General features: G+C 40.3%; 1 protein-coding gene across 1 annotated transcript in view; it reads left to right on the top strand.

The window, feature by feature from the left end:
• The window catches only part of FIG4 (FIG4 phosphoinositide 5-phosphatase), a 186,153-nt gene that overhangs the window by 25,892 nt on the left and 149,748 nt on the right, over window positions 1-10,513 (top strand). Inside the window, exon 3 of the mRNA XM_007940808.2 lies at window positions 1,011-1,134. Within this exon, the coding sequence (XP_007938999.1) occupies window positions 1,011-1,134 (124 nt within the window). The remainder of the gene's footprint in view (window positions 1-1,010; window positions 1,135-10,513) is intronic.

Raw genomic sequence — 10,513 nt, 5'->3', positions numbered from 1 at the left:
CAGGCACCATTTAGTTCTTATGTTCTCAGGGTCATGAAGGATGAGGCTCTCATGGTACATTTGTTCTTTGAACTAATTATTTTCTTGAGTCTTTGATTTTCTTCATTCTTCTTTGCTCCAGAAGGGGAGAGACCAATAGTTGCACTTCAGATGGCTGCTTATAGCTTTTAAGACCCCAGTCATTGCTCACCAAAGTAGATGTAGAACATTGTCTTTGTAGACTGTTATGCCAGTTGACCTTAGTGTCCCCTAAGACTATGATCCTGAGCCCTCAGGCCCAGTGACTCATTCCTTTAAGATGGTTGTTTATGGCTAAGAAGTTTTCATAACTTTCATAACCTGCCCCCTATATGCTTTACTGTATTTGCAGCACATAACAATACATATGTAGGAATATTCTCTGTCGCATCTATACATATTCGTGGGCGCCACCCCGTTGGCTTTGCCGCCCCTTTTCAGCTTAGTGTCTATCTGTATGTCTACTTGTAGATTATTGTTATTGTACCATTGTGTATATTGTTTACATTTTTTGCCTTTAACTCTTGTGCTCCTCCTCCTGGGAGTTTTTATTAATCCATGCAATGGCTCTGGCTTTATTTAAGGGTGGGGCTGGTTGATCATGGACCTCTTTGAGAATCTAAGGAATTCTTATAAAAATCTATGAGAATTGTCATAAAAATGCATATAGCTAATATTTTGCATACAGTTTAAGGTCTTCACGGACTTTGAAACTTATCAGTGGGCCCCTTAAGTCCTTGAATCTTGATTTAGAATATAAGATTTTGATGTAGTTTTGTCGTATGATAATGTGATCAAATAACCAACTTTCATTGCTAATTTTAAAGAATTTGTTACCTTTTTAAAATTGTGGTTTAGTCATGTATTATTCTGTACTTCTCTATGAAATAGCTAATTATTCTTATAGGCAACTTTTACTTTTCAGGGATAAATAGTGAATGATCAATATAAAGAGTATGTGAACCTTACAGATGAAATTTGCTTATTTTTAGCATGTATATACTCAACAAGAAGTGAGAGAACTTCTGGGCCGCTTGGATCTAGGAAATAGAACAAAGATGGGGCAGAAAGGATCCTCGGGGTTACTTCGAGCTGTTTCAGCCTGTGGTGTTGTAGGTAAGAAATATGCCTCCCTCTTACCAACTCTCTCCCCCCATATATAAACATACTCATAGGTGTATACACATACGTACTTTAGAAGAGTGGTGTAGTGCCTAAGGCATTTGACTGCTAACCAGGAGGCTGGTGGTTCAAATCCACCAGCCACTCCTCGGAAGGAAGATTAGGCAATCTGTAGTGATACAGCCTTGGAAACCCACGGAGGGGTTGCTATGAGTCAGGTCCGACTCAACAGCAGTGAGTTTGGTTTTTGGTATACCTAATGTATTTATGACCCATTATAGTTAGCTTTGATTGTCTAAATAAACTTCATTATATATCAGTCAGATATCAAATGGTCATTTATGTAGCAAACACTCGGCACTTTGCTTAGTTTTATATGTTGTTGTTAGGTGCTGTCAAGTCAGCTCTGACTCATAGAGACCTTATGTACAACAGAATGAAACACTGCCTGGTCCCGTGCAATCTTCAAAATGTTTGCTATGCTTGAGTCCGTCATTGCAGCCCAGTTTTATATAGGAAACAAACAAACAAACAAAATATATGTAGAAACGATTCTGGCCTCTGGAGACTCTGCTGTCTGCCAGAGTTGAGAAGTGAAAAAAAGTAAAAATTAGCTTGGACTGTGCCAGTCTGTCTCACCATTTGTCAGCTGATGTAAGAGACACAGGTATAGCCAGCTGCAAAGTGAACAGAAATTTCTCTCAAGGATATGCTGCAGCTGTAAAATGTCATAACCTCCTTTTTTGAGTGACCAACTCCTTTTGAGTCACTGAGAAACTTTGTCTTTAAGATCAGAGGCTATCAGAAACTTTGCTGTCTGCAATGGTGTCAGTGAGATAAAACATCCACTCTTGCCTGTTGGACCTAAGTCACTTTACACAAAGAAGCAGCCTCTACTGCAGCTTGAGTGCAGAGCATCTCATAAGGGGTTTCTGGACACACGTTCATTCCACAGTTATCCCCTTTTCAAGGAAACTGGACTGTGGGCCCACTTCACAGTCCAGAGCTGATGCCAATCCCTTTACACTCAGGCCTGCTTTGGTTGCAACCCATTCATTTAAATTATACCCAGATTCCGCAAAACTTTTACTATGCTTGAGTCATTGCAACAATAGGAAACAGACAAACAATGTATAGGAACAGTTCTGGCCTCTAAAGATTCTGCTGTCTGGCTTGTTGAGGAGTGAAAAACAGTAAAAATTAGCTTGGGCTGCATATTCTCTAATCACTCTTTTACTTTAGTGAGATGCCCCAGTTACTCTGGTGTATATCCTCACTCATTGCAGTGGGTCAATCAACCTCTCATTGCTGTACTGTGGATTTGTTCCTGGTGGGTTTAAGCTGATTGGACCAGGACAGAGGACAAAACCCAATGCACATAAAATAACTTCAAGATTATGATTGAGCCAACTGTTTAGTATAAGTTAAATGTTGTTAGAGAGCACATTGGAGGTAGAATGGTCGGGAAAGATTTCCTGGAGAAGATGAGACTTGAGCTAGACCTTGAAGGAGGAGCAAGATTTAGATAGACGTAGGGAAGACAGGAGGGAACTCCAGTAGGGGTGAAGATACGCATGGTGCTGGCATGTTGGGGTGAGTTTTTAGGTGAAGCCAGATTGCTCAGGGCTTTGGAATCCAAGTAGAAGACAGCTATACCTCAGTTTCTCTGTTGGCAAAGCCTTATTTTGAGGTCTCTCCCCCCGACCGACACACTTAAAAATTACCTGTATGCTTCTTAAACCTACTGGATTGTATGTCTTATTGACTAATTGATTGGTTTCTACAAATGCTAAAAAAAATTATCTATCATATGTAGTTCCAACTGTTTATATTATGTTTTATGATTTAAAAAAAAAAAACAAAAACAGCAAACCAAACCCACTGCCATCGAGTTGATTTTGACTCATAGCAACCCCCATTGGGTTTCCAAGGTTATAAATCTTTATGGAAATACGTTGTCTCATCTTCCTCCCATAGAGCAGCTGGTGGGTTTGAACCACCGACCTTCTGGTTAGCAGCCAAATGCCTTACCCACTTAGGTTTTCTGATTGGCACTTTCTATTTTGTAACTGCTAACCAGAAGGCTGGCGGTTCAAACCCACCAGCCACTCCTCGGAAGGAAGGTTGGGCAATCCTACTTCCGTAGTGATACTGCCTCAGAAACCCAAGGAGGGGTCGCTATGAGTCGGGGGTCGACTCGACGGCACATAACAACAACAACAACAACAACAACATTTTGTAACTATGCATTTTTTGAAAGTTTGATTGTATTTAGCCATGTATGCTTTTGTATCTCTTTATATAGAATTCATTTAGGTCCATTTTGAGTCTTATGTGTCTTAAGTGGGAAGGTAGAGAGTGGGGTGGCATGATTGGTTTCTTCTTCTCCTTAGCCTTGGCCCCCTTTGGATGCCTTCTGCACAGTCTTGACAAGTCCCTCCAGGTTACATGTTTAATGAATAAATGTTTGTGGGCTTGTATATGCCTGTGTGTATCATAGAAGTTCATGTGTTTAAATTCTATAAATTCCATATATAGGTTAAATCCCATATTAAGTCCAGCTTATATTTTAAATTAAAAAAAAAAACACTCAAAATAAAATGTGTCTTAAACACAGTAGGCTCACATTTAAATCGTATTTAGTTACTTAATCATTTAAGCTTACCACTTTACATGCTAATAGTTTAACTTTTTAATGTAAATTCCTTTTTTAATATATTTTATTGAAATATAATTTATGTACAGTGAAATACACAAAACTAAAGTGATATGGGTCAATGTATGTTAATTTCTTATGGTATATTTAAATTGATTGCCTCATTTGCTAGGGTTTTACTATTCAAAACTGAACTTTTCTTGGTGGTTTACTATAACAAACTCAAAATCAATTATTGAACTGTATTTAGAAAGAGCTGCCTTTAGGTAGTCTGGAATTACATTGGGCACTTTCCTTTTACATTAATGGCCTCAAGACTACATGCTTTTTTTGTTCTTATGGTACTTCAGTAGTTCTTCATTGTTTTTGACACATCTACTTTCAGCAGTATTTCTTGCCTCAGTTTTGGTCTATTGATAAACAAGCTTATAAAGCTGGGAGCTTTATTTTAATGAATTTATAACCAGGTTTGGAACAGATGCTATATTTTACACACATATATTAATTAATAAACTCTAGGTGAGGACTAAAGATGTCTCCCTGTTTTTCTTAAGTTACATTTTTAGGCATTGTTATAGTTATTTCTCCTGCAATTAGAGGTCTCTTAGCTTTTTCACTGTCCTTGAATGGGTGAAGTCACCGTAAGACTGTCTTACCAGTAAAGTGACCTAATACTGTGCTAAGTAAACATTTACTATTTTTAGGAAAATGAAATTTATGTATTCTAATGCATAAAACTGACAAGATAAAACAGCTGAACAGAAGATTTCAAAGAGCAGCTTGAGAAGACAAAGTCAATTATTATAATGAAATGTGCGAAGACCTGGAGTTAGAAAACTAAAAGGGAAGAACATGCTTGCCATTTCTCAAGCTGAAAGAACTGAAGAAAATATTTAAGCCTCGAGTTGCAATATTGAAAGATTCTATGGGCAAAATATTGAATGATGCAGGAAGCATCAAAAAAAGATGGATGGAGTACACAGAGTCACCATACCACAAAGAATTGGTCAGTGTTCATCTATTTCAGGAGGTGGCATATGATCAAGAACCAATGGTACTGAAGGAAGAAGTCAAAGCTGCACTGAGGGAATTGGAAAAAACAAGGCTCCAGGAACTGACGGAATACCCATTGAGATGTTTCAACATGTGAATGCGGCACTGGAGGCACTTACTCAGCTGTGCCAAGAGATTTGGAAGACAGCTAACTGGCCAACTGACTGGAAAAGATCCATATTTGTACCCATTCCAAAGAAAGGTGATCCCACAGAATGTGGACATTATCGAACAATATCATTAATACCACATGCAAGTGAAATCTTGCTGAAGATAATTCAAAAGGGGTTGCAGCAGTATATTGACAGAGAACTTCCAGAAATGCAAGGTGATTCAGAAGAGGACGTGGAATGAGAGATATCATTACTGATGTCAGATGGATCTTGTCTGAAAGCAAAGAGTATCCGAAAGATCTTTAATTTTATTTTACTGACTATGCAAAAGCATTTGACTTTGTGGATCATAACAAATTATGGATAACATTGAGAAGAATGGGAATTCCTGAACACTTAATTGTGCTCATAAGGAACTTGTACATAGACCAGGAGGCTGTCATTCAAACAGAACATGGGGATACTGCATGGTTTAAAATCAGGAAGGGAGTCATTTCACCACACTTATTCAATCTGTATGCTGAGCAAATAATGTGAGAAGCTGGACTCTATGAAGAAGAACATGGCATGAGAATTGGAGGAAGACTCATTAACAACCTATGATATGCAGATAACACAACTTTGCTTTGCTAAAAGTGAGGATGACTTGAACCACTTACTGATGAAGATTAAAGACTACACTCTGCAGTATGGATTACATTCAATATAAAGAAAACAAAAATACTCACAACTGGACCAATAAGCATTATCACAATAAATAGAGAAAAGATTGAAGTTGTCAAAGATTTCAAATTACTTGGTTCTACAATCAACTCCAAGGAAGCAGCAGTCAAGGCATCAGATGACATATTGCACTGGGCATATCTGGTGCAAAAGACCTCTTTAAAGTGCTGAAGAGCAAAGACATCTCTTTGAAGACTAAGGTGCACCATGGTATTTTCAGTTACCTCATATGTGTGTGAAAGCTGGACAGTGAATAAGGCAGACCGAAGAAGAGTTGATGCTTTTGAGCTGTGGGGTTGGCAAAGAATACTAAAAGTACCATGGACTGCCAGAATAACAAACAAACCTGTCCTGGAAGAAATGCAGCTGGAATGCTCCTTGGAAGTGAGAACGGCCAGACTTCATCTCATGCACTTTGGTCATGTTGTCACAAGGAACCATTCCCTGGAGAAGGATATTATGCTTGCTAAAATAGAGGGTCAGCAAAAAAGGGGAAGGCCCTCAATGAGATGGATTAACACAGTGGCTGCAACGATGGGCTCGGGTATAGCAAGGATCGTGAGGCTGGTGCAGGACTGGGCAGTGTTTTGTTCTGTTGTACATGGGGTCACTGAGTCAGAGCCAACTTGACGGCACCTAATGACAGCAGTGTATCAGTTTACTTTGAAATGTAGATGCAGTTCAGAATCAATGAAGAGTAAACAGGGAATTAATAAAAGTCTATGATTTCACTGGGCTTAAGGGGTTAGTCCATAGTCTTGGGGGACATCTAGGTCAATTGGCATAAAATAGTCCATGAAGACATTGTTCTACATCCAACTTTGGTGAGTAGTGGCTGGGGTCTTAAAACCTTACAAGTGATCACCTAAGATACAACTATTGTTTTCTCCCCATCTAGAGCAAAGAAGAATGAAGAAAATCAAAGGCCCAAGGAAACAGTTACTCTAAAGGACTGTTAATTAATCTGAAGGCCATGGGAACCTCAGCCTCTACAACCCTGAGACCAGAAGAACTAGATGGTACATGGCTAGATTGCTGACTGCTCTGATTGGGACCACAGTAGAATGTCCTGGACAGAAAGGGAGGAGAACAGAGAACAAAATGAAAATCATAAAGAAGACCAGATTTAACTGGTCTGATACAGACTGTGGAACCCCTGAGTCTGTGGCCCCTTAGACACCCTTCAAACCTGGAACCAAACCCCCTCCTGGAGACTACCTTTCAGCCAAACAGTAGACAGTCCTATAAAGTGAACAGTAACACCTTTGAGGAACATGTTCCTCAGAGCAGTCAACTATATGAGGCCAAAAGGGCAGCATTTGCCCAGAAGCAATGCTCAGAAGGACTGATGGGTGAATGGGAATGGGAAACCAAGGGAGGAAGTGGGAAGAAGATGTTCCATTGAGGGGATGATGAAACTAATGCCATAAAACTAAATGTGTATAAATTGTTGAATGGGGAACTAATTTGCTCTGTAACCTTTCACCCAAACCACAATAAAGTGTTCTGTTTTTTAAAAGTGTATGATTTGTCTAGTACTGTCTTAGAAATGATGTTGTTGTTAGATGCTGTCCAGTCAGTTTTTACTCATACGAACCCCATGAATGGGGGAGAATTGCCTCATAGGGTTTCCTAGTCTGTAATCTTCATCTCCCCTACTTTGGTCATGTGAGAAGGGATCATTCCCTGGAGAAGGATGTCATGCTTGGTAAAGTGGTCAATGAAAAATAGGAAGGCCCTCAATGAGATGGATTAACACAGTGGCTGCAACGATGGGCTCAGGTATAGCAGGGACTGTGAAGCCGGGCAGTGTTTCGTTCTGTTGTATATAGGGTTACTATGAGTCGGAGCCGACTCGATGGCAACTAACAAGAACAACAACAGTCTATATGGGAGCAGAAAGCCTGGTCTTGCTCTCGCAGAATTTCTGGGTGGGTTCGGACTGCCAACCTTTCAGTTAGGAGCTGAGTGTTAAACTAGTTCTACCAGGGCCCCTTTAGAAATAATGAAAGGTATTGAAATAGTGAAAGACAAAACATTCACCTTTGAAAAATATATAATCTAGTTTGCAAAATAATACATGTATGAATAACTGGAATGATTATCTTCTACTCTGTGCCTAAAATATTTTCTCTATTAGTTTTTTTTTTTTTTGCATGTTAATTTGTAGGTAATATTTTTCCTGGAGTGTTTTGTACTGTTATGGTTAATTTAGTACACAATCTATAAAAATTTAAAGCAGTGCTTCTCACCTATCTATGGTAAAGGACTAGTATTTTCTCCCCAGTATGTCACAGACCAATACATGGTCCCACTGTGCAGGACTGGGCAGTGTTTCGTTCTATTGTACATAGGGTCGCTGTGAGTCGAAAACTAACTCTCTGGCACCTAACAACGAAAACAGCTGTGTCTAACTTGTATGTAGCTTGTACCACATGTGACTCACCATGTAAGTTTAGTCATTCCCCAACTACTCCATACCCTGTTTGAGGCTAGTTTACTTATCATATACTGTGGCAATTTCAAATTGCTCTGTAATGTCTAAAATCTTATGCTCAGTTTGTTGTCTTGTTTTTTCATGGACTGGTACTGAGTAGTTCATGGACCAGCACAGGTTCCTAGACCACACTTTGAGTAATACTGACCTAGAGGGTTTTCTTGAGTATAAACATGGATTGATCCATTCCTGTAGTTACCTTGCCTACTTGTGGTAGTTAAGGTTATGTGTCAACTTGGCTGGCCTGGTTGAGTGGCTGGGCATCTGGTGGTAGTTATTACCCGTGATAAAACTGGCAATCAACTCCATGGTGGTATCTACCACAAGCAGCTGAGTAGCTGCTTTAGGGATGCGGTCTGTTTCCCATATATAAGCAGCAGCTTCGGGAATGTCTCTAGCTTATGGCACGCTTGAACCCTGCCGACCTTGGGACTTCCAATGGACTTGAATTAATGGCCTGCCGTGTGGTTTGGTAGCATTGGGACTGTGCCATTTTATTTGTTGACCTTGGGCTTGTTAGCCTCAGCAGCCAGTAGCTGCCTGAGTGAAGAGATGCCTTCAGCTTCAGTGGGCTGGGAGCAAGAGGCAGAGCTGAAGGCCAAGGTTGAGGAGCTTTCACCCAGCCCCTAGAGCTTGGCACTTTGAACTCGGACTTCTAGCCTCCCGAACTGTAAGAGAATAAACTCCTGTTTGTTCAAGCATCCCATTTGTGGTATATTCTTGTCAGAGAGGCACTAGGTAACCAGAACACTACTCTTGACCTGCACATTATTTGATGGCCAGCAGGAGGTTTGTGTGGAAACCATTGGATGGATTCGTGAGCATCTGTGACAATGTTGTTTTATCTGGTTCTCGTGCACACAGATGAAGTGGGTGGCTGGTAGCTTGTAGTCCTTGCTACTACCGATTCTGTGACTGTCTCTGTTCCTTTTGAAACATAACCTTCCAGGTAGTGTCCTTTTTCTACCCATGTCATCCATCATAGGATACTTCTGTGAGTGTCGTAGTGCTAAAGATATTTGACTGCTAATCAGAAGGCTGGTGGTTCAAACCCACCAGCCATTCCTCAGAAGGAAGATTGGGCAATCTCCTTCCATAGAGATAACCTTCTTGGAAACCCAAGGAGGGGTCGCTATAAATTGGGATCGACTCAACGACAGTGAGTTTAGTTTTCTTTTTTTTTTTGAGTACATTGGAGGAAAAAGGTAGAATAAGAAGTGTCATTGTAATAGACTTAAGTGATGAATTAATCTTTTATTTAAGCAGTACCCTTAGAAGTAAATCAGCAGAACCAAGGTAATAATGGAAACAATAACAATAGCAAAGTGTGTGCCTCAGACTAGTTAGAGAGCAGTAAGATTTGATATTTGACTGGAACTTTGGTTCCAGAGAGCTCTGTTGTACAAAGGCCCTAGTATCTTGTGGAGGTTAAGGCTTCTAAGATAGTGGCAGCTGGCATGAGGACCCCCAAACAGACATTGTAGTCTTGCCTATTGGTGGCCCGATGGAGTTCTCTCTAGCCACCAGAACACTACAGTGCTCTCAACTCATGCTGTCCTTTTTGCTTATTTTCCCTCTCAAATGATACAACCTTCTTTTCTTTTGAGAAAGAGAAAGTACTTTTGTATGATGACAGAGGCAGAGCTGAAGGCCCATGTCGAGGAGCTTTCACCCAGCTCTATTATACACCTGGGAATTCTGATCATTCACATTTAGTCTTCTGGGAACTGCTTCGTGAAATTGTTCAGGGCCAGAGCATGCTAGAGTACATAGAATGAAGATGAAAAAACTTGTTCTATAGTTTTTGGTATGTGTGATAGTTGGAGCTGTGTGTCAGCTTGGCTGGACCACAATTCTGTGCGGTTTAAGCAGTTGTGATGTGGTTATTCCCATGATGAGATAGATGAATATGTTTTGAGCAGCTAATCCATTGAAAGGGAGTTTCCCTAGGGGTGTGGCCTGCTTCCAGTATATTTATGGACATCCTGGGAAAAGAGACTCTCTCCTGTGGATCAGGATTCTGTTGTGCTGCCTACAACTATCTGTGAGCAAACAAGCCACCATTTGGCCTGGAGATCTTGGATTCTTCATTCATTGGAGTCAACAGCCAGTATAATGCCTGCCAACCTTGAGCTCCTCAGCCCCTGCAGCTGCGAGAGTCAGAAAAAGCCTCCAGCTTGACATTTGATTCAAGAACTTGGGACTTGCTAGCTTCTATAAGTGTGTGAGCCATTTTCCTAAGATAAATTTTTCTTTCTCTCTCTCTATAAGCTTTACTGGTTTTGTTTCTCTAGAGAACCAGTCTAACACAGTATGTTACAGTGACTCTTC

Source organism: Orycteropus afer, unplaced genomic scaffold, assembly GCF_000298275.1.
Source record: "Orycteropus afer afer isolate SDZICR_OR568_19922 unplaced genomic scaffold, OryAfe1.0 scaffold00072, whole genome shotgun sequence".
Taxonomy (NCBI): domain Eukaryota; kingdom Metazoa; phylum Chordata; class Mammalia; order Tubulidentata; family Orycteropodidae; genus Orycteropus; species Orycteropus afer.
Note: the sequence above shows the minus strand (reverse complement) of the source record. Positions and strands in the feature narration are given on the sequence as shown.